At 42.9% G+C, this 25,030-nt stretch overlaps 2 protein-coding genes across 2 annotated transcripts; both read left to right on the top strand.

Annotated features, from left to right (window-relative positions):
* The first annotated feature begins 12,151 nt into the window (after nt 1-12,151).
* Nucleotides 12,152-13,202, top strand: LOC103363141 (rho-related GTP-binding protein RhoV-like). Its single transcript, XM_008289762.1, has 3 exons — nt 12,152-12,311; nt 12,392-12,450; nt 12,516-13,202. The coding sequence occupies exons 1-3, from the start codon at nt 12,152-12,154 to the stop codon at nt 12,963-12,965; spliced, it is 669 nt and encodes a 222-aa protein (XP_008287984.1). The 3' UTR covers nt 12,966-13,202.
* A 1,567-nt stretch (nt 13,203-14,769) lies between these two features.
* Nucleotides 14,770-24,945, top strand: LOC103363134 (zinc finger FYVE domain-containing protein 1-like). Its single transcript, XM_008289755.1, has 11 exons — nt 14,770-16,205; nt 16,289-16,793; nt 18,177-18,391; nt 18,586-18,692; nt 18,795-18,903; nt 19,007-19,104; nt 19,326-19,443; nt 19,570-19,740; nt 19,968-20,148; nt 20,266-20,379; nt 22,398-24,945. The coding sequence occupies exons 1-11, from the start codon at nt 15,696-15,698 to the stop codon at nt 22,628-22,630; spliced, it is 2,361 nt and encodes a 786-aa protein (XP_008287977.1). The 5' UTR covers nt 14,770-15,695; the 3' UTR covers nt 22,631-24,945.
* Nucleotides 24,946-25,030: the final 85 nt, after the last annotated feature.

Genomic DNA, 25,030 nt, shown 5'->3' with positions numbered 1-25,030 from the left:
GTCTGATAAAAAAAAGAAAACCGTACACCTGTTAGGAACCAGGGTGTTCACTTTAAGCCTCACTTCATTTGAAAGAAACACAACAACATCCAGTCATGTTGAGAAATGTTGCTCAGACTGGATCGATACTGAGTTTTGATGACACTCGCTCATGTTTCCTCGTGGCTGGAGGCTTGTGATGGTCTTTTAACAGGTACAAAGAGGAAATCGGTTCATCGGCGCTGAATCATACAAAACGTGGCACCAAGAGTCCAACAAAAACAAGAAAAACTGAACATTGCACCAGTTTCATTGACCCTACACTGACTGCCTGTTCGTTTTCAGATTGATTTTACGGTTGTACTTTCATGGCCTGGTTGTGGAATTATGAAACTGTTGTTCTATTTCCAACCACAGCCAGCATTTACAGGCACCAACCTGCTGACTAGCATTAAATCACTTTTAATTATCAGTTTTGTTTGTTTGTTTTTAGGTCAACATTGGTTCTCGGTTGCTTGACTCTTGCAATGATTTACTTTAAAATATAAATTTCATCCTTGTTTTACCCTTGGTGCTTTGTTTGATGCATCTTTATTACCATCATTTTCACCTTTTACTCCTCTTTTGCATTTTATTTTATTTTTTGTCCATTAGTTATGAAGGCCTTTGCAGCACTGGCTTGGAGGAGTGCTAAATGTATGAACTTTATTGCCACGATGGCTATGTGCGGCAGCTACGATGTGATGTTTACCATATTTGCCATCGCTGTTTGCTAATAAGCGCTAAACAATCTCCGGCGGTTGTCGAGACATGCTCGTGGCGCCAGAAGCAAAGTCGTAAAATGCGTCGTATCTGGGAGCCGCTGATCAGTGAATAAGTACGTTTTGGACAGAACCAGACCAGCTGTCTCCCTCCGTCTTTGTGTTTGTTTTAACCGGCTGCTGACTGTACTGTCGTATTTCTAGCAGTATTGAGTTATTGAGAAAAAAAGAGAATATCTCACAGTCTCATCCTGTATTTTTTGGGATGCAACAGCTTCTTGTGATTGTGCAGAATTTCCTGGTGAAATGTGGAGAATCCTGTTTTTGTGTGTAGATCTGTCGTGGATCATAAAGTTGGAACCTCCCAGAGTTTCACTATGTCTGTTTGTTGTTTGTTTTTCGTCACGTTTTAGTTTCTGTTTTACTGTTAATGCACCGAAATCTTTCTGCGTGGAGTCTCCTCGTGCAGCGTGGGTTCTCTCCGGGTTCTCCGGCTTCCTCCCACACAGTCCATAAACATGTTGAGGTTAATTGGTTTTTCATCACGTTTTAGTTTCTAGTTTACTATTAATGGAGGGTGACACCAAATGAAACCCTCGACTTAAAGCAGAGTTTCGCTATGAATGACGTTAGGTGGGGCAGCGATGGTGGGATGTGCTTCTTATCTGTTTGGACACACTTGAGTCAATACTAGCTAAGCAATTTGTAAAACTCTTTCTCTTTTGCAGGTAGCAGTGGAGTCCTGCTTGGCATTGGCGGCGTGCACAACAACCACGTACTGAGAAGTTAAATAAGCCTCCGGTGTGGAGGTAGAACACTGAGGAGGTTTTAATCTTCTCTTTTGCATGATGTCTAACTGCTGAAAACGCCGCCATGGACACAGTCTGTGCTGCAGAATGCCTTCAACATGCGCCCACTTCACCTTATAAATGGCATGCCAAACATAATGTGATCTCCCAACTCGTCCCGTGACAAGAGCCCCACAAGAACCAGTCCGGCATGTAGGCATAATGTGGATGGTGAAGTCATAAAGAGCCCGGCGTTAGGTGAGATTTTTAAAAGGCGTGGTGGTGGTGGTGGTGTGATGCAAATGCTGTCCTTGTAGGTGATAATTAAATCGACACTTCATTAAAGCGCAGTGCCTCAAACTCTCCCTTGCGTTCGGCAGATGCAGGAAGATGGTTTCCTCTTTGTGTGAACAGGATTGGATTTTCTTAGTGGACGGAGGCCCGGAGTGGAACCGAGGAAGCTACGAGCCTCCAGCCCCCCCTGTTGTCAGATATGTAACTGAACAGCAGACCGATGTGGAAAAATGATCATGTGCAGAGCTGTGACAAATCACACTCGTGCAAAAATGTACGGTGCAAAGCATCGTGTTTTATTATATGTAGATAATTCAGCTCCGTGTGGTGCAGACCCGGTCACAGGCGACCTTTGGACGAGTGGGAAACACAGGTGGAGTTACCGATGGCTCGGTTCCAGTAGGTATCCCAGTGAGCCGTGACTTATTAACACGCTTGTGCTTCTCTTACGTAAGTCAAACTGCCGTGAAAAAGGCACCGGGAAACAGACCTTGTGACTCATGGCCGCGTGGAGGATTTCCATACCTACCGGGTATCTCTGACATTTGACTTTAAAGACGGCCCTGACGCTACGAGCTCTCAGGTACCCTGACTCACTTTCTTAGCCTGAATCAAAAGGCCCTGGAGGCTTCCTGCCATTTTTCTCTGGAGTGTTTTCTCTCAAAGAACAGGAAAGGCAGCTCTGTTTCCCACACACTCACAGAGGGCCCATATCAATGCCATGCTACAGTTTCACAGGCAAGCAGCTACAGTGTCATTGTGACAGTATTATACTTAACCAACAATACTAGTCTGGATTTATTTTTATTGTTTTTTACCTCTGGAACATTAACCTCTCTCGCTACACTCCAGGACGAAACAGACACTTATCCATGCACTAATAATCTCCTCATTCCTCTTGGTCTGAACTGTTGACCAACAAAAACAAGTTCTGCAAAACTCCTAATTCACTGTTTGGTGTGTGAACGCTTCCTAACGATGCTTTGTGTTTGCTTGGAACGTTTTATCCCGCTGGAAAGATCGCGTTCTCATGTTAATCAGTCGATTGCGGCAGAGCTTCCTGTTTGAGGAGATTCTAATCAGGCTGTGCGAGAACATATGCCGCTGCGTGGATTGATGTGGAGCCAATTGAAACTACAATCAGAAGTAAACACAGATGCTTCAAAGGCCAAAGGGTGAGACCCCCGTTGATGTTGTTATCAGTTCCCTGTGACGCGCTGGATCAAACATTCAGACGCCGAGGCCCTCATGTGGATTCTTATTTAGCTTTTTTTTTTTAAATTCGGAATCCTCAATGACTTAACGTCTTTCATATTTCTGATTATAAATTCTTGACTGTTAGACGGTTACATGGTAAAACCCCGTCTCCGTCATCACCTGGAAACAACCGGTTTCAGGTTTTTCCATGACATACATTTAACTGTGGATTGATCTCATGCCGCATTCCAGATTAGTCACGAGCTACACGGAGTAACAACAGGAGATAGATGCAAATAGGAATTTACAGTGACCTACTTTTTGTTCAGACGGTTAACAAGGTCAGGTATGGTGAAGGTTTCCAAGGACATGTTCACGTGCTGGAGCCAGCTGGCACACCTACATGAAACGTACCAGGGTAATTACTCAACTTCATGGCAAAACACACCTGCTATTAAAATGAAATAAATCCTATGATTCACTCTGGGATCTTGACTTTTGTCTTATTTTTATCATTTATACAAGCTGTTTCTTAAAATAAAGACGGGAGACGAGGGCAAACAACAAAACCGGCGAGCAATCCTTGTACAAGCAGCTGTCATGGACCCGCACGAAACCCTGTGTAAAACCCAAACAGGTCCTGTTGGCAACAAACAGATATAACATGGTAATTAACAAACTTTATAGATGCTGGTGAGTCGATTATGTTGCCTTTGATAGAGCCACTCGTGTGCTTACATTTCTTATTGGATGTAGCTGCACATTCACTGTAAAAGCATGAGAGCATTTTCTATATTCTTTAACCAATCAGAGGGGAAAAAGGTTAAAAGTATGTTTAGATCCATCGCCCATTCTATTTAAGCTCAAGCCTGATATAAACAAATTGTTGTTGCCAGAGTGAATTTTGTTTAGCATAATTCATTTGGGGGCTGCAAGGTGGTGCAGTGGTGAGCACCGTCGCCTCACAGCAAGAAGGTCGCCGGTCCAGTGAGGATGTTTCTGAGTCTCCATGTTCTCCCCGTGCAGCGTGGGTTCTCTCCGGGTTCTCCAGCTTCCTCACACAGTCCAAAAAACATGTTGAGGTTAATTGGTGATTCTAAATTGTTCGTAGGTGTGAATGTGAGTGTGCTTGGTTGTCTGTCTCTGAGTGTAGCCCTGTGATTAAGTGGTGTATAGATGATGGATGGATGGATAATTCATTTGGTAGCATTATTTCTGTAGCTAATGAAGGTGCAAAAATGAAATAAAGTGAGACTGAAATCCCACACAAGGCCATAAATGTCTTTAAAAAGGCCCTACAGTATTGTTTTAGATGTGTTTCTCTGTAAAACAAACAAACAAGCAAATACATAAATTCATTGCTAAACCCACCAGTGGATTTAAAAGCAAGATTTTCTTTCAAAAATAAAAAAATGTGGTTCCATCACGAAAAATTGTCAAAAAATAGGCTTAAAGTTGTGATATCTCCTCAAAAAGTGTACAAAAGAATCCATCCATCCATTATCTTTACACCACTTAATCCTCACTAGGGTCATGGGGGGCTGGAGTCTATCCCAGCTGACTCAGGGTGAAGGCAGGTTCACCTGGACAGGTAACCAGTCTATCACAGGGCTACACTTAGAGACAGACAACCAAGCACACTCACATTCACACCTACGGACAATTTAGAATCACCAATTAACCTCAACATGTTTTTGGACTGTGTGGGAGGAAGCCACACGGGGAGAACATGGAGACTCCTGTATTAAAGAATAACATATAAAATAAAAGCACAACATTACAAAAATAAAATCTGTGTTCCGTGGCACAACTGAGAGGCCATGATTGGTTAAGACACAAACAACAGTCCAAGACTTTCCAGGCTGTGTTCACACAACGCAGAGAGAAGACAATAAGAGAGCTCGAGAGGAAAATAAAACACTTTTGATCAATAAAATAAAGGCAGGATGGTTCAAAAATGGCTTACAGAGGAGCAGTAAGCTGTTAAAGCTCCATTCTGTCTGGATTTGGTGTGAAACAAGTCTATAGGTTGTGAAGAACGTAAAAATGTGAACAGTCAAGTCGCCTATTTATGGCACCTGGAGCCCGATTTTGGAAAAATTTGTAAAACAAATGATCAGAGAAATGTAGTTTTGCTCCTTTTTATGGTTTTTTGGTGTTGTAACTGTCTCACGGAGCACAAAAGACAATTTTTCTCTGCGTCTTGCTGTGGTTTCCATAGAAGCGGTAAATAATTACCTCCCACAGTGAGTAAAAAAATGACAGCAAAAGAACATCCACAAACCGGTTACGAGGATTAATCGATATAAAAGTTTTAGGAAAACCTTCTATTATAAGCTCTGACACGCTGCTTCGTCAGAGCCGTTTGACTGCACACGTCAGGACGTCATGCTGCTTAATCATAGCTGTCTGTTGTTGTGTTACATCATGTTTTTAATAATTGGTCACACCCTTTTCGGTGGAAAACAAAACAGCGCAAACAAATGGAAATAACCAAACAAGTGTCACGTTTCTTTGGAAAACCACAGAGAGGACGTCATCATTCAGATTAAGAATCTAGATTAAATGCCTTTTAAAGCCAACCGTTTATTCATTTTGGCACATGTTCCAGTGGTCAGATGAGTCGAAGGAGACTTTTTTTGACAGGTTTGAAGCAGGGCAACTGTATTTCCCACAAAGGCCCGAGGACAGACCCCCTGCCACGCTCTCTGGAGGGTAAAGTGGGATTAGTCCGCTGCTTCTCGACCCCTGCCAGGGTTTAATGGAGCAGGAGTAACTAAATTGACAGGGATGCTTGGTGGCCAACAAAAGCCCAAAAACACTTAAGCTTTACTTAAAAATTGGGACAGGCTGACTTACCCTAAGCTGGTTAAGATCCGACTGATCCAATACTGGTTATAATGTTAATTCAGATTAACTGCTGCGAGTGCACTGATCCAAAAAAAAAAAGAAAAGGCCCTTCAGTACTGTACTGTATAGCAGCAGTCACACGATTACAGTGTATTCATAGTTTATGCTTTCCTGCGATGACTGGCCACAAGTCAAGAATGTGAACAACAGGGGTCAGCTGGGAGGTAGGAGGGGAGGGGGAGATGCTCGCAGGTCTCCATTCCCATGAATCACTTGCTAGTATTTGAGTTGAGAACAAGCGGAGGGCTGCATCCTGTTGCTAATAAACTGGAGAGCTACATGTATACCTCTTACCCAGCAGGAAGACTCACGTCCAATACGAGGACAAAGCCGTGCACTCAACAGATTGATAGGAACCGCTGAGTGGGTTACTGAGTCCAGCACAGACATTCAGCGTCCTCTGAGGATGAATCCCAACGACTGAGGAGCACTTTGTGGAACTCCACAAACTTCTAAAAAAAATTCACTTGTCTAGAAAAGTATCTCAACATCTACTTGACAGATTGGTCTGGTACAGATGTTCATGGTCTCCAGAGGATGGATCCTAATGACATTGGTGACTCCTTTCAAGTTCAGGTGTTTCTTTAACCTTCAGCTGTTGGTAGTTTATTATATTTATCACACGTTTATGTTCTCCTCACAATGAACTGTAACAGCTGAAGAGTTAATTTGCAAAAACTCCTTTTTATTTTCAGAAAACTTCTTTTTTTGTTGTTGTTTGAGATTATATCAATCGAACTGAAGTTGGGCGGATTTGACTCAGTAGAAAAAACAAGCGTAGAGATAACTTAAGTTTGATTGAAAAGTGGGTTTGCTGAAGATTTGTGAACTCTTCAACTCATCTAGCACCATCAAGAGGTCAAAATTAGTATTTTTTCCAGTACTTTAGTTTATGGCTGTACACCTGGAGAACATTCCCATCATCCTCTCTTTCTAACCTACATGTTAATAGTAAACACTACATCTTCTCAACCAGACAAGAATCTAAACCGTTAAAAGTGTTTCTGCGGCTTTTGTGTAATTTTCAAATCTAACATGAAGTTATATATATTTATGCCACAATAACAACAAATCAGAAATAGAGACGAGGCTCCTGATCCAGCACAGTCTAAGTTTTGTGTCAAACCCAAGCGAGCGAGCCGGGACATTAGACATCAGGCCGCAAACGGCATCGTAGGAATTATTTTTGATTTATGCACGCCAAGTGATCGCGTGCCCCATCGGTGACCCTGAATTCACACCTAGGAGCTAAAGGACAAGAGAGAGGGAGAGCGTTTTCCATTAATGTGGGGTCTCCGTGCCATGGACGCGCCCCTCCTGCTCTAATCCTCATCACTTAAGAGCCCAGGCCGTATCTACTTAAAGAGATATTATGCAGGAAATGATATGCAAATGGCTTGTTTATCACGTTGTCAGCCACTTGTTTTGTGGCCTGTCTGCCGTGTGCCATGCTGATCTCTGGCTTAGGGAGGAGCGTAATCTTTTAACGCCTATCTGACAGATTTCTCTATTGTTGTCAGATTTGCAGTGAGACGGGAACTTCGGGGAGCTTCTGTGTTTACTTTTTAAATATCTGAGCAGCAGTTCACCGACTCTGGGAGGTATTTATCCTTATATAACCGCTCAGGCTTCACTAAAGTTACCACCAAATGCATCGTTTTATATGTAAAGAGCCGAATTTGAAGTGTGCTGCATGCATGCTGGGGGTTTTCCTCCTAAGCTGGACACATTGAAAGACCCTTACTAAGCAGATTACCTCAATAAATCTATGTCAGGATGCATTTCTGCCGTGTCTAGTCATGCAAAGAGAGAGCGTGAGAATGCAGACGCAAAACATGTTTACAGTGACAGATGCATCTCTCTCGCTGAGCCGCCGCTAAAGTCGTCAGCACGCTGCTGACATCTGCTGTTAAGGTACATGCAAACGCTACAGAGACAATTAGCTGCGAGATGCTCGTGTGTGAGCGTTAAAGAGAGCAGCCCCGTGGTTGATATGTGAGGATAAAAGAAGCCGCGACAGGAAAAGAATCTTTGGATCCAGAGATATTTAAAGCGCGTTTCCTGTGTTTGACATTTACCTTGGATTAAGGAACAGCATTGTGACTCACAGCTGTCTGAGGTGTAGCATGGGAGTAGGGCTGGCAATGTGTGCTGGAGGGGGTGGAGGAGGAGGTGGAGGTGGAGGAGGTGGGGAGGCCAGATGTTGCCCTCCTACCACGGGGAATAAACTCTATCACTCACACCACAGGTGGTGGGAAAAAAAGGGGGGGGGAGAGAAAGGGAGAAGAGAACGAGTAAGTGACAAACAACGGCAAACAGGAAGCGGAGACCTTACAACACAATGCTCACACAGTTTCCTGCAGGCTCAGACAGATAAGGAGCAACACTTTGTTTAAAGCCGTATTTTCACCCACAAACGTTTCCCGCGCTGCGAAACCACATCGCACAATGTGAGCGCGATTCTCCTGCAGTACAGCTGGAGCAGAAAATGTGGATTGTTGGAGGTGAAAAAAGCAAAATCCAAAATATTGCAAGATGATATAACCTCAGCAGTTGATGCAAAATACAGTAAGATGCTGTCTATTGTTATTGTGGCAATGCAGGCCTGATTTGTAATGTCAGTAAACAATAACAAAAACTCCTGTGTGAAGATGATCTGCAAGCTTAATCATTACACATAAGACTGTAGCTGCACCGCTACCCATGCATTTCCCATCTGCATAAACCCAATCGTAAATCCTCTGGTTTTGCATCACAAATATTTCCGTGCAAAAGCGGCAGAACAAGTTGTTTTTTTGATCCAAGCTGGCTACTGAGACGTCTAAGGATCAGCAGCATGACACTGTCGCCTTGCTAGTTTTGCATTTTTGTGTGCAAACACAAGTCAAATGCATGAGAGAATTTTACAAGTAAGCACAGAGATAGATATTCTCTCACTAGCAGCCACTATAAGATGCACATCAGGTCATAAGAAGTAAATCAGAGCTACATATCGGATCAAAACCCTGGAAGATTTCTTGCAGCTCAATGCATACGTGAGAGCTTTTGCAAGAGGAATCCTCAGGCTTTGATTTCCAGTAACTACATCACGTTATCTGTGTGTATTTATGAACCCGCTCACCCTGAAAAAGCGACAGGATGAACCACAGCCGATGACGCTGCTGCTATAAACCGGAGCTGATGACAGCCTAACAATGCCCTCCCAGCTGTGCCCTTTGCCCTCTACATGGACGAGTACAACTGGGCTCCAGCGTCTCCAGAAAAATCAGTTTATAAATTGAAATGGCACGAACAATAACACAACATGGCAACCTATTGTGGGTGAAACAAACATGTCCGTCACACTGGAGCTGCTGAGCGATGATATTAAGGTAGCCTGGATGTTAAACATAGAAGTCACACTGCATCTTACTGTCCAGTGCACATGTTTTAGGCCGTCATTAGTTCATTATAACGAGCTTACATATTCATTTATCTTTATTAGTTGTAGCAGTACTCGTCTCTTTATTAGGATAAAGCAAGACAATACAGGAAATGTGTCCACAGTATTCAAAACACACAAGTAAAAATCAAAAATGGCTCCTGCAGTCAGAAGTTAGAGCGACCTCACTTGGCATGAGCACATCTTGAACCCTCTCAGGTCGACTATCTTGAGGTTACCTCAAGTGTCCTTGTGGTGTAATGTACCAATCTTCCCTCAGCACTTCTCGTTGCTCTTCCTTAGACTTGGGCTGTCTTTTAGTTTTTTGTCTCTGTCCTTATCTTCCCAAACCAGTTTTACAACGATCCGCTCTGAATCTGATTATTTCAGTTGGTATTTTCACCAGATGTGACCTCACTGCCTCATTATTGTGTTGAGAAATAAACCTGTTCACAATCAGACGCTTTCCATAAGGAATAGCAAGATCAATCAGAATTAGTTTGTACTTGTCAACATTAGTGATTCTGTCAGTTCGGATGATATCCCAACACCACTAGCAGATTTGCAGCCCCTGACAGAACCTCCACCATGTTTCATTAAATGCTGCATGCTGTCTTGTACCAAACTCCCACTCTTACACAATGTCGACGAATGGAACCAAATATTTCAAACTCTGATCATCACTCCACTTATACTCTTTTCTATTGAGCTTCACCCCAGTCTTGCATATTTCAGGATCCTTTACCTGTTCTCTCCCTCGAAATAAAAAAGTCGCCATCCTTCCTCAAAGGTCATTCCGGATCAAACTTCTGCAGACTTTATAAGGATCAACTTGGCATCCAGATAAAGCTGTAGGTACTCAGCCAGTTCTTTGGTTGTCGTCTTCCAAGCTCTCAAAGTAGAATCCATCAGAAACTTCTTTTTACTTGGCCTTACGCTCATTTTGTCCCTCACCACCAACTGCTTGAATGCAACGTCTTGAGTGTCCAGTCCGTTTGCGGATACATAACTCTAACTGTAAGGCTGTCATCATGTGTAATCTTTGGCATTTTGAAGTTAATGGCATGAGTGCCATTTGATTGTATGTATTGGCAAGCTTCCAGTGAGCTGAACTCTTACATCTTGTGTGTGCAATGCTCAAAAACATGGATTAAAACCTCACTTAGCATTATACAGCCATTACAAAAATCAATCAATCAGTCAATCAGACTTTGTTTGTGCAGCTCTTTTCATACAAATAGAATTTGATGCAAAGCACCAGGAATAAAAACAAGCAAAATGTAAAACAATGCCCCATCAACACTTTTATAAATATTAAAGTATAAAGAAAGGACTCAAAGAAAGAAAGAAGAAAATAAAAGGGGAGAACTGAGGACATACCATAATAAATTAATTATTGAAATGAGGAAACACCAGATGCAGAATGATTAAAAATTCTAAAAAGGAAAATAAGACAAAAATAAAAGTGAAGAAAAAGAAATAAAAATAGATGAAAATGTCTAAATAAAGAAAGAAATCAAATCAATAATAAGAATAAGAACAAAAAATTAAAGAAAAGACAAACAGCAAAAGTGAGATTATAAAGGCTGGTCTTGAGATTGCTTTTAAAATTGTCAGCCCTCTCTGCTGCTCTCAGGTCTTTATGAGGCTGTTCCAGGGATGTGAACCTCGATAACAAAAGGCTGAGTCACTGTGGGGTTTTTGTTCAAACTTCTGGTTTAATTAAATGTTCACCGCCAGGAGACCTGAGAAATCCAGAGGGTTCTGAGGATAAAATCAAATCTGATAAATAGGTAGAGCCGTTCAGAGCTTTACAAACCAGTAAAAGGATCTAAAAATAAAAAATAAATCAACTCTAAAGCAGACAGGTAGCCATGCAGAGACTTTACAGCTGGTTCCTTTTCTGATCCGAGAGTCAACACCTGGTGAATTTTGAAGACCAGATAAGAGAGCGGTAATAAAAACAAGTAGTAGTGAAGCAGCTCAGTCAATAAGACTCTCATATTATCAGTCTGGGACATGTTTAGTCAAAGAAAAAGGCCACAAAAGTAGTTTTTATCTGAGTTGTGTGTGTTTTTTTTATAGTCTGTGCTGTATACTGTGGTTGTATCAGGATACACAGACGGAGAAATGTGGGCATTAAACTCGCTAAAATAAAAAAACCCGATGCTACGTTTGCAGATTGCAGCTAAAGAGTTATTAATGTGTCTAACTAATTACATCTCAACCTCCAATTGTGAAAGAAGAAAAATATGTTGTCCACAGAGGAAGCTGCTGGAGCAACACTCCCCTCTACTGGCCCGTAGCCGTACTACACCCTGCTGGTAATTAATTTGATGAGCAGAGACGTGATCCCTTTTGAAATCAGCTCCTGCTTCGTCCTACTATGATATATGACTGATCACGTTTAAAAATATGTCACAGATGGCCGTCATTGTGTTTTAAATTTTACAATATTCTCCTTCTAGTGCAGCCTGTAGAGTTAGTTTCAGCTCCACATACTAACAAACAACTGACAACTATACTCTGTTGCGCTGCTGCTGGACTTTTAAGGTCACATCAGCTGACCTTTCCCAGTTTGCTCTGCCCAGCCTCAGTGGGAGTGACCATGTAAATCAGCATCAAAGGGAACAGTCAAAGTGTTGAGAGGGGAGCGTCTGATTGGCCGCCTTTGTTCTTTCAAAAATCGAGGTGGTCTTCTCCCTCCCGGGGGGGACGGGGAGGACATGTGTTACAGTATCGCTGCGCTCCTGCATGGCCTCACACGCTGCTGGGACCATGGAGTACTAACGTGGGGAAAGATGGACTGGCAGAGACGTGACAAAGCTCCCAGGCTGAGAGAGGAGCTGAGCTGCATGCTGGTGGGCGATGGAGCCGTGGGGAAGACCAGCATGATCATCAGCTACGTCTTCAACGGGTACAACACAGACTACAGGCAGACGGCGTTTGATGTTTTCACCGGTAAGAGAAGCTTTTATTTATTTATCCTCTTTGTAGTGTTGCTGTTTGACTCTGAGTGTTTGTTTGTGTCTGATCTGCAGGTTTGGTTCATGTGAATGGAATCCCAACTCGGATCAAACTGATCGACACAGCAGGACAGGTAAATACCACTCATCTTTTAGTGAGGTCACTGTGATCTTCAATACTCATAATTCGATCTTTCAGGAGGAGTTCGGCCACCTCCGCTCCCTGTGCTACGCCCACGTGGACGTCTTCATCCTGTGCTTCAGCCTCGTCAACCCCGTGTCCTTCCACAACATCACCTCCAAGTGGATCCCGCAGATCCGAGCCGGGAATCCCACTTCTCCCATCGTTCTGGTTGGAACTCAGTCCGATCTTCGCCACAATGCCGACGTCCTCATCCGTCTGGCCCAGCGGAGCGCCACGCCGGTGCGCCTCAGACAAGCCAGACGTCTCGCACACAGGATCAGAGCTCACGACTACGTGGAGTGTTCGGCTCTGACCCAACACAACCTCAAAGACGTGTTTGACTGCGCCGTGTTTGCTGCCATCCAGCATAAGCACAGTGGAGCTAAATCCAGAAAGCTCAGCCTGCTTAAACGCTTGAAGTCCTTCTGCGATTGTGGATGGAGGAAGTTCTTCAGATTCGTCTGATGGGAAAGCATCTCTCTGCAAAATATGGATTGTGCACCAAAAGAACAGGACTTACAAGCTGCACTGATGACCGGCTTCACTGAACTCATTCCTTGACACGTTCTGCTCTTTGTATGTTTACTGTCCTCAGTTTCACATTTAGTTCATCCCTGTTTGTATTCATATTTGTGTGTGTGTGTGTGTTTTGTACGTTTGTAAATGTTGTAATAAATGCACTACGCTGTAAGACACATCTAATGGTCTGCTGGTTTGTTTTGCTCTAATGAGTAATTCTGAAAACATCAAACTGGAAGGTTCTTCTTTAGAAGCGACTGTCAGCGCAGAAATGGAGGGAAAACACAAAGTGCTATTTGGGACAAATGGTCACCTGCTGACACATTGAAGTGCTACTTTACAAGACAAAGGCCAGTTTAAATCCATCCTCTGTTTGGAAGCTTGTGATGGGGCTTGTTTTCAACAACTGCTTTCAAAGCACCCACCAGCATTTTCTTTGTTGAAGTGATGATTGAAGATGGATTTTTAATTACGGTCATTAGTCAATCTGATAAATACTTCACTGTTAGTTCAGGTCAAGTCACTGCTGTCAAGACAACACTTTATGAGTATCGGCTGTGGCGCCAAATTGTTTAACTACAAAATAAGATTGGCCTTATGAATTAATTTAACAAGGTTAAGCCCTGCAGTGTTGTTTATGGTGTGGATTTACAAGAACAATGGTAATGCTAAGGGTTAAAACCCCACAACGCTGACTCATAACGCAACAACAACAATGACACCATGTTGTTATTTTACAGTATCGTTTTTTGAAAGAACACACAATTAAATAAAACTGAGTAGATTGAAATAAAACACACAGACACACACGTAAAAATTATGAAGACCGATGGAAGACGAGCTGCTGCCTTGCAGAAGTTAATGGGGATCTTAACCCTATTTAGGACTTTGGGGGTCTTTTGGACCCCAGGCCATTTGATTTAGGTGACAGGTATTGTTTGTTTATTTTTGAAGATTTTTTAAAATATATATGTATATAAAAAGAGGGACATTTGTCATGTATTTGGAACCAAACATATGTCAACTTATCAGAAAATGTATTTAACATAGTACAAAAGTCTATAATGAATACCAACAAATATTTTTGCACCTATTCTTTCTCGGGGTCCAATGGACCCCGAAAGACCTCCTACATATGGCAACAGGAAAGTAGGTAAGGGCTAATAAACAAACAAATGAACAAAAACACAGACTTAGTCAAACTATTGAAATTTTGTTGTTTTTTAAAAAACAATATATTATATTATATTAAATTAAATTAAATTAAATTAAATTAAATTATATTATATTATATTATATTATATTATATTATATTATATTATATTATATTATATTATATTATATACATGTACAAGTGCTACAGTAGCATTTATTTTTATTTTACTTTATTTTATTTTATTTTTTTATTTTATTGTCGTTCTTGACAAAAAAAAAGACAAAAAAACAAACAAAAAAACTTTAAAATTGTATTCTGTTTTTCCTGCTTGCTTTTTTTTTAAAAATTCTTTTTTTTAATTTCATTTTTTATACTCTTATATAACTATTTATTTTGTGCAACCGTGATAAAAACAATTCCCCTTGTGGATCAATAAAGTTTATCTCAGGCTAAGTGTAACCTTAACAGGACCCTGTGTCTCGTAGAACTACGTTTCCCAGCATGCCCCGGCCCTTCACCCTCCTCTGACCCTGTGACTGAAAATAATCTGATCAGCTGATCTGACCTGGCAACAAAATAACGTAGCTAGAGAGATCTGCCAGGGAGGGGGCTGAAGAACAAAACAATGACACTGCTCGGAAGGATTTAAACACACTAACACTTTTAAAGACTTTTTTAAAAACGGAATTGCGCGGATTTCCCTCCCGGTTCAAAGCAAACAAGTCCGCGGAAACCCGAGCTTTGGCCACCAACTGGCTGTTGTTTTTGTTGATATGTTGTTCCAGCTCAGTTGACAGACTGGAGGCTAGCTGCTTGTTTGGACGGCTGTGAGCTGCTGGGGTTTGCTGGCTCGCTAATTACAGCTCTTCTTTGGGGGAAAAAAAAGTTGAAAGTGTCCGTCGAAACTAGCTAGCCGTAAGCTAAGTATTCCTGTTTGGATGCCAAATCATCTGCCGAATTTGCCAGCGAAGCTATTGAGGGTCAGTTTGCTAAGCTAGCCTGTTGTTAGCATCAACATTTGCACATTCATTTTTTGTTGTTGTTGTTTTTTAATTTTCAGGGAGTTCATTGTCTCGGTTGGTACCGGCTACCTGCACATATTTCTGGATTATTTCACCGTGTTCTGACCAACGTTAGGTATATTTTTATGTAATGTTGTCGCTGAATGCTAACTTTACTGCACGAACAAGCTAACTGTTAAGTGTTAAGGTACAAGGCGTAACTCAAGGAGACGGCTGTTGCTACTTTATCGTGTTAGTTGCACTAAATCACATTGTGTAAACCCGTTTTAAGCGTTTGAATTTGTCTACTTGTCTAGTTGTCCCAGCCAGTGTTATCACCAGCCCTGTTAACATGCAGCTGTCTTAACTTTTATCTCACAGTATTTGCTCATTTCAGTTCTCAGTGTTACTGCACGTCCCGAATCTTTTCATTGTCTGCTGTTGGAAATAGCTTGTTGCTGTCGTAAAAGCTGCTCCAATCAGCACCGGTCTGTATTCAAGTTCACCTTGTAGGAAACGATGAGTGGGCATGGCTCATCTTCAGAAAAGGGAGTTAATACCAGTCTAATATGTCAGGAGAGTTATTCCTGTGGTGGCTCTGAGGAGGCTGCGTTCGAGTGTGATGAGTGCAGGAGCCTGCAGTGTGTTCGCTGTGAGCTGGAGCTCCACAGCCAGGAGCGCCTGAAGAACCACGAGAGGGTCCAGATAGGTCCCGGGCATGTCCCTTACTGTGACAACTGTAAAGGAGGTAATGGGGATGGTAGCAAACGCCTCAGGTCCGTGGTGCGCTGCCAGAACTGCAAAGTTAACTTGTGCCAAGACTGTCAGAAGCGCACCCACAGCGGAGGCAACAAGAAGAAACACCAGCTTACATCGTACCCTCCGCCGCCTAAACCCGCTGAGGTCAAATCTGTGCAGACGTCCGTCCAGCCCGCCGTTCAAATAGCCGACGAGACCAAATCTCAGAGAGCGAAGCTTCTGGAGAAGGTGTCCAGTTTTCTCCTGGTTGACGAGAATGAGGAAATGCAGGTGAGTTGTGCAAACGACAGAATAAATACAACAAAAAGGTCCAATTTCTCATAATTCTGACTTGTGAACTCTTCATTGCTCAGATCAAAGACGACGCCTCCTTCATGAAGAGCCTCAGCTGCAACCCCGACCAGCTGCTGAAGGTGGTGTCCATCTTCGGCAACACGGGAGAGGGCAAGTCCCACACCCTGAACCACACCTTCTTCATGGGCCGAGAGGTGTTCAAGACTTCTCCCACGCAAGAGTCGTGCACGGTGGGCGTGTGGGCGGCGTTCGACCCCATCCACAAAGTGGTGGTCATCGACACCGAGGGGCTCCTGGGGAACAGCTCCAAGCAGGGCCAGAGAACCCGTCTCTTGCTCAAGGTGCTCGCCATCTCCGACCTGATCATCTACCGCACCCATGCTGACCGTCTCCACGACGACCTGTTCAAGTTCCTGGGCGACGCCTCGGACGCCTATTTGAAGCATTTCACCAAGGAGCTGAAGGCCACGACGGCCCGCTGCGGCCTGGACGTCCCGCTGTCCACCTTGGGCCCCGCGGTGGTCATCTTCCATGAAACGGTCCACACCAAGCTGCTGGGTTCAGGTAAAACACATTTTAATGGGTGTCATAATTGTAACCAGAATATTTCTTAAAATCTTCCTTTAGAAGAGCAGGACTGGATCATTGTCGTTATCCAGGAATAGAAGCTGCCCCTTTAAAGTAAACTAAGGGGTTAAGCACTGCAAATAATTACAGGTTCAGTAAATATTAGCCTGCAGTGTTTTTCTCTCCGTCTTCTGTGTCACTTAAGGTAGCATTCCAAGTTTTGGAGAAATGTGGAAACTCTGCTTTTTGCACTACAAAGAACACTAACGGTCAAAACACACTTTTATGGCTGCAGTCAGACCAGTTTTGACACATTTACATCCACTTTCTGCAGCTTGTTTTGTACCTTTCTGTCATTTTGCTATGCATTTAAACACCACAACTGTTTTTTTTTATTACTTTGAGGAGCTACTGGTTCCCGTTCTGTTGATTAGGGTGTGAAAATCAACCTGCAGAGACTTGCAATTTGCTTTAATCAGAAAAGCCCTGTTTGTGAGTAACTGTCGTCTCCTGTTGTCGTCGTCGCTGAATGCTGTTAATGCAGGGAGCTTTGAGTAGCCCAGAAATTGATGGGAACTAACTCCTGCTTGTGATGGAGAGAAAAACATTTAAAATATGTTTGTGTTGGAATGTATAGGGCACATTCTTTGTAGTGCTAAAACATGAAGGGACGCCGGTGTGAGCTGTGAGTAAGCTGTGTGTGTGTCGTAGGGCGGTGCAGTGTATCTATTGAGCCTTCACAGGGTGAGGTCATCACATCACAGAAAGTCATCATGGTGCAACTTTTTGTTGCTGCTTGATACAACAACATACATATTTGTGTCTGATTACAAAGGATGTTTTTTAACAAGTCATCGAGTCATGCAGGCTGAACGTGTGCACAGACAAATGAGTCAGCAACAGGAGAGAAACATCGAAAAGGAAGATTTGGTAGCTGTATGGAAGTAGTTTGGCTACAGAAAAATGACCAAAAACAGGGCAGTTGTTGCTGCTACATGGGGCAACACGACTAATTTGACTATTTAAGCCAGATCTGTGTGCCACAAAAAGCAAAAAACGAATATTTTGGAAGCCTTTATCAGTTGTTGTGCTCTGTAAGAAAGGCTTCAAATGTCTGTTTCCAGCTTTTCCTGATTTTTTAAATTTATTTTCTATGCAGATGCACTTCCATATAAACTTACACCATCATTCTAGAATCATTATTCTCACCAGTAGTTCATGCAGGAACACGAAAGCAGCGTCTCTGCGTTTTGGTTTATTGGTTTATAACCAATCGTCAACCACAGATTTTATCAACTGTGTCAACACAAGCTAATGGTTTATGTACTTCATCTTGTGATCACTGTCAGCGGTAACCGTCCCACCTTTGTCCTTCTACAGAGAAGTCGTCTGAGTCCGTAGACCGGCTGCTGTTGGAGCGCTTCAAGAAGCTTTCCCGTTTCCCAGAGGCCTTCAGCTCTGTCCAGTACTGGGGCACGCAGACTCTCAGTCCCCCGACCGACTTCCGTGGCCTGCAGAACAAACTGGAGCAGCTGCTGGACAACAACGCCACCCGCTCCCCGCGCACCCCGGTGGTCATCTTCAAAGCCCTGCAGGTAGGGCGGCTTAAAGTTCAGAAGTCAGCTGGCTTCCAACCTGCTTCAGATGGTTGTGTTGTTGAAAGGGAGTGCACTTAATACTGAATGCAGTTCAGACTGATTTATCGTTAAGGGTAGCTACATTTGAATAGCTTCAGTTGTAATTGTATAGGTTTTATGTTAATGCGGCCTGATCCCTGATTTCCCTTCAGGCGCTGAGCGAGCGCTTCAACGGGGAGATTGCAGGTGAGCTGGTAGCGCACAGCTGCTTCTTTCCTGATGAGTACTTCACCTGCTCCAGCTTGTGCCTCAGTTGTGGGTCAGTACTTCTTGTTTTCTTCTTTTTAAATTTGCCTTTATTATTTCCCCTTAAATCTCTCACCGTTGCTATTAGCAATCTGACTCATTGCATTCACCGCAGATCTGGCTGTAAGAACAGCATGAACCACTTAGGAGAAGGAGTGTGCCACGATGCGAAGCACCGCTGTCGTTATTCTGCTCAGTATGATAATCGCATTTACACCTGTAAGGTAAGGATGGTGATCGCTGATCTTTTTAAAACACACTGTAATTTATCTTGTTCTACTGCTGATGAGCCTGAAGTTGAAATAATTACGTGGTGCGTCACCTCAGGCTTGCTACGAAGGAGGAAAGGAAGTAATAGTTGTCCCAAAGACCTCGGCTTCCTCAGACTCTCCATGGATGGGCCTCGCCAAATACGCCTGGTCTGGGTGAGTAGCACTGGAATGACCTGCAGGGCCTCGTAACTAGGTTTGGGTTTGGGTTACGTTACCTTTACACAGGCTAATTTTAGCGCTGGTGTTCCAGACGCTGACCTAATCTAAATTTTCTGTTCCTTCTAACATGCATGTCCCACAGCAAATCAAACATCAAATGTGTTAACACTCATATTGTCACCGACACCGAGCTGTGTTTTTAAATGTGCGTTCAGGTATGTTATTGAATGTCCCAACTGCGGAGTGATCTATCGGAGCCGTCAGTACTGGTACGGGAACCAGGACCCAGTGGATACAGTTGTGCGCACAGAAATCCAGCATGTTTGGCCAGGAGTAAGTGAAACCAGCCTGTGTGTGGTTTAGACGACATTTACTTAATTATCCATCATCGTACAGACGTAGAATTACGCTTATAGATTTGCACGCTTGAGCCGTAAAAGCCGGTCTGTTTTTTCGCAGTCGGACGGCTTCTTAAAGGACAATAGCAATGCTGCACAGCGGCTTCTGGATGGAGTCAACCTAGTGGCCCAGTCTGTGTCAGAGCTCAGTGTCAAACCTGCCAAGGCCGTCACCTCTTGGCTGACAGATCAGATCGCCCCAGCCTACTGGAAACCCAACTCCCTCATCTTGGTGAGTGACACACACAGCCCCACCCTCTGCCACCCGCTACCAACAGCCAAGTCAACACTTTCATGTCCAGAGGGATGTTTACTGTCTGTGGTGTTGTGTGCCTATTACACAATCCATGTTTGCAGGTCACAAGATAAAACTTGGATAGATTCAGGTTACGTCGTTTTCTCTTTAGCTCTCGGTCAATAACAACACGAGCTGTTATTGTTTTTTTCCTCTCGTACAAGGTGTGCCATAAGTGTCACGCAGTCTTCCAGGATAACGACACCAAGCATCACTGCCGTGCCTGTGGGGAGGGCTTCTGTGATGGCTGCTCTTCCAAAGCTGCGCCCGTCCCTGAGAGAGGCTGGGGTCTTGCCCCTGTCAGAGTGTGTGATGTGTGCTTTGAGCAGAGAGCTTCATATGCAGGTACACACATCCTCTCTCTCTCAGTAACGCCTAATGTACTCTGTATCTCTTATTTCTTGTCTTATGCTTCCATTTAACATTCTCATGGCTTCAGCTTTTTTTTTTTTCTTGATGCAGAAATAATTGAGGCGGAGCTCGAGGAGGAAGAAGGTGGAACTCTGGCCAGGAAGGTTGGAGAAGCAGTCACCAACACCTTCGGGGTCGTCGTCACTGCTATCGACATCCCTCTTGGTGAGCATTGGCCAAAACTAAACCTAAAGAGGATTGTTATGTAAGAGGAATAAATGACCCAGTAAATGTGAGTGCATGACTACAATGCCCTCTGGTGGCAGAGGCATATCGTCCCTGTTTTCCTGTTTTCTGGAAGGAACTCCTCTTTCTAGTTTTGGAATGTCAAAGATTTTTATGCAGGAGTCAAGCCAGCAACACTCCTCTTATAGGGAGTATTGGATGCTCTATTAGCCTAGTTGTAACATATCTCATTTAACTAGCTGTAGATCAAGCAAAATGCCAGATAACAGGAAACACTAGATCTGTGTGATAAATAATATATTGGACAAATATTTGTTTATTTGTTTATTTAGACGGGACAGTGCGTATTGATGTACGTACAATCTCAGGTTGCAGTAAATTAGCACAAGGCTAATTTCCATCCGGTGTCCCACACACGTAAAAGAGGAAACACATGTGGATATGAACGTCTAAAAGAGTTTAATTTCATGTCTAGCCTGTTGTTGGACGAGGCAATTGGAAGTTAGTGGCTGCAAAATTGTTAACATTCAATCAAGATAATCAGTCAGTATTTATTTCATGCCTCTTCTTCAGTGCGCCTGTCTCCACACCAGGTGCTTTCACTTATGTAGATAGTAAATAGATTCAGATAAATGGCAATAAAATTATTAAGTTTTGTTTGTTTATTCAGAATTTGAATTCGTCTGTAGCAAAAAAAGTCAAAATTAATTTTAAAATACTTGTACGTAACAGAACCTAAAAGATTCGACCTTGGACATTCTCCTCAGGGTGTATAGGGGATTAATTAAGTTATTTGAATTTAACTGTGACAACATTGTAATATCAAAGTGTTGTGTGGTTTAACGTTTAACACAGGCTTTCAGTTTGTGCAGTTACTGGTCAGTGTTTATGAATAGATGCGGCCGGTTTCCTGCTTCTGTTCACTTCGTTTGATTGGACTTTCTGCTGAGAACTCACCTTTGCGGTTAATGATGATATCGGTCACTACTCTAGATTAATCCATAAACTTCCCACTAACCGATATGACACATATTTTAAACTGAGAAAACCGGCTCTACATTTTCATACTCACTCAAATAAAGACCACAAACATAGCCTTATGTCTTCATCAGACTCGGTAAGCTTGAATCTTTTGTTTGTTCCAAAGCCTACATTGATTATTCATACATGTATTGAAGTGCTACATGAGCCTGTTGATGGCCTGTGTTTACTCCTAAAGGGCACCGACGAATATGTTTCTGATAACCTGATATCCTGCTGAAAACGTTTCCATATCTGTGACCACCCCCCAAAATACCTCACAGCGAGTCGTGCTCCAATCACAACAAAATTAGCCCACTTACTTCCCAGTCCAAATCTTGTTTCAACGTTTCCATGGTAACCCGAACCTAGACAGCTAAGGACTTCATTTTACTTGGCATTACGGTGCACTTCAGACAGCGCTGAGAAAAAATAATCACGGGCAAAGCTCAAGTGAATGCAAATAAATGTAGGCACAGGAGCATAAAGCGGTATTTTAATTAGCAGGGACGGGAGGAAACAATGAGAGAGACTGAACACGTGTGTGTGTGTGTGTGTGTGCATGTAAATTCTAGGAATCTTTGGGAAATATGCATTTTGGAGGGTGTCTGTCTTGGCTGGGAGCGGTTGCCACTCAGCCAGCAGAGAAACTCAAAGAAGACAGCCAAGAAAATGTGGGGAACATAGCCCTCATAAAACCAAACACGTTGTCGATTTTACACTCAATATTTCGTACGAGTTAATCAAAGATACAAGATGCTAAATAGTGAGCGTTGGAGGTTGCTGTAGGTGGTTAGTTTTTTACCTTCAGACGGAGCCAGGCTGCCTTTTCCCTGCTGTTGTCAGTTTTGTATTGGTGAAACAAAGCAAAGGAACTCTTGGCTGTAGCGTCGTATTCACTTTGCACACATGTGAGCGTACATCATGCACATGCGAGCGTGCTGTCGTTGTGTATTCACGTTCCGTCTTCCCTCCAGGCCTAGTGAAAGACGCAGCTCGTCCTGCCTACTGGGTGCCTGACCAGGACATCCTGTCCTGCCACAACTGCCAACGTGAGTTCACTGCCAAGCTGTCCAAGCACCACTGCCGCGCCTGTGGCCAAGGAGTGTGCGACGAGTGCTCCGCGGAGCGCCGAGCGGTCCCATCGCGTGGCTGGGACCACCCCGTGCGAGTGTGCACCAACTGCAACCAGAAACCCGGAGAACTTTAACAGGGGCGGCTTTCCTTTTCCTCAGAGCACCAGAGAGAACCACTCACTCACTCACTCAGCTCGCAGTCTGTCACTGCTCCAGTATACCTCCGTTACTCCAATGGTTCTGTCTTGTATCTGTGGAGGGGAAGTTTTTAGGAATATGTAGGACATTTAGCAGATTTCAGAGTTCCTGTGGCCTTTGTAGAACAGCCAGAACATGTGAGTTACTTGACTGAGTGCGAAAACCCTGCATTTCCACTCTGATTATTCACAGAGTGAATATTTTGATTCTTATCGACACAAATCCCTAATTTTACGTTAAATGAGGCTGTTGAGCTATTTTTCTACTATCAGAAAATATTGAAAAAAAAAAAAACCAAGTGTATCATTTAAAGAGTAATAGTTAGTTTGAGAACGCTGGTGGGTTGGCGTGATTAGTTCCCAGCGACTCTTATTATCGAGCGTTGTTTCTCTGATGTCGTACGTGTAATGGCAAAGAGATATTTTATATCTGTGCAGGTTCCATTGCATGCATGTATTGCAACATTTTAGTTTTTGCACTAAGCCTTTTTCAGCTGTTATAGGCTGTCGCTTACCATGGCCAAAAGCCAGATATCCAGACGAGGAAGTGTCCCGAACTGGGTTGATACCTGCCGCAGTGGGTTCTAGATTGAGGATATCTGGTGTGCCAAAAAAAATCATTCAGGTCACTGTGTCCGTGCTGGTATAATGTTTATATTTTATCATGTAATTTGTGGTTGTATGAAGACATATGTTAGAGGAGTGTGCATCTGAAATGTTGAAAATTATTTATGTATTAACGCTAAAAACAAGAAGAAGAAAAAACCTGCTTATTAGCACTCTGGCATGCATGACAGTCTTGAGAGATCCATGGCCTTCTACGTGTTCAGAGGACGATCTCTGAAACCTCACCATCCTCGAGCGGCATTTTAGTGTATCCATGTTACAAAATGTTCAGATTTGTTTTCTCGACACTTTGATTTTTAATTGTTATCTAAGCATTTGATTGGTTTTGTGGATATTCAGAACTTGAGGAATATCCGATTATGTCTTCAGACTAGTTTGACGTGTTACGTTCACGCCTCCGGGTCTCCTGTAGGCTCGGTCCGACAGCACAAGGACGCCTGACAAAGCTCGATTTTGTGTCGAGCTCATCACTAGCTTGTTTTTTTCTGTTCAATCTATTGTGTATTTTTCTTTTTGCTGGGTTTTGTTTGACACTAGTTACTGTATGGATATTTATATAGTTTGTAGTAGCAGTACCACCCTCTCTCGCTGCCATCTTGTTTTTTTTGTTGTTGTCTTTTTCAGCATTACACACACACAAATGCTCAAACGTGGCAATGACGAGAACCGTATTTAGTGACTGAGAGCTTTAACTTGTCTTGCTTCTTTACTAGTTTTGTGTTTCCAGACCATTACATGTGGATATCATGCAAAGCACAAGGTGATGCCTTTTAGACATATGCTTGTATTTTATTGAAAATAACAATAAGAAAAAGAAAAAGGGGGGTCTTTGTCGATTGTAAGCTTTGTAGATAAAGTTAATTCTCCCTTTTTTTTTTGCTCCTAACGTGGAACTTTTTGGTTCTGATGAGAAGATGTTGTGTCTGCCTTGTCTCAAAATAGATTTATCTGTCTGAATGCTTCATCACACACACACCCTCCTCCTCCTCCTCTGAGATGCTAATATTGCACAGGATAGAATAGGAAACACATCCTGTCAGATTACTGGAGTTCATTCCCATGCAAGTCTGTTTCTGCAAATATCCTTTTGGGGTGTTTTTTTTTTTCTTTCTTTTCTCCGAGACACATTTCGTCCAGTTTGGGTCGGGTGCTATTATCAAACACTCCTCACCTACAAACCTACAAATCGAGCAGGAGTGAGTGACTTTTAAACTGTTGGAAACTAACTTGAAGAAATGATGTGTGAACACTTGCTAAACTGGTGGAAGATTTGCATAAGATTAAAGTCGTATCAGCTCCCGTCTGTCAAAACATAATCTGGAACTGCCTCCATGTCTTTAGTGTGTGTGCCTCTGTGTGTGTGTGTGTGTGTGTGTGTGTTTGTTTGTGTGTTTTAAATCTCCCTGTGTCAAACCACTTACTGTACTGTATGTGGGAGGAATAGATCGTGTGCACGCCTGTGTGTGTTCTCTCAGCCTCGCTTCCACTCCTCTCCAGCACTGCTGCAGCCTTCAGATAGAGTGAGAGGGGGGGGAAAGAAAAAAAAAATAAAAAAAATTATTTGCTTGGTGCTTATTGATGATGATAAATGATTTATAATTATTTTAATAAATAATTAAACACAAGCTTCCATGTTGATATTCTGTGCCATTTACACTGCATGGTGTCAGCACGCCAGAGGGGGAAAATTGCACTTGATATCCATCCAAG

The sequence above is a fragment of the Stegastes partitus genome, unplaced genomic scaffold (genome assembly GCF_000690725.1).
Source record: "Stegastes partitus isolate 25-593 unplaced genomic scaffold, Stegastes_partitus-1.0.2 Scaffold634, whole genome shotgun sequence".
Classification (NCBI taxonomy): domain Eukaryota; kingdom Metazoa; phylum Chordata; class Actinopteri; family Pomacentridae; genus Stegastes; species Stegastes partitus.
Note: the sequence above shows the minus strand (reverse complement) of the source record. Positions and strands in the feature narration are given on the sequence as shown.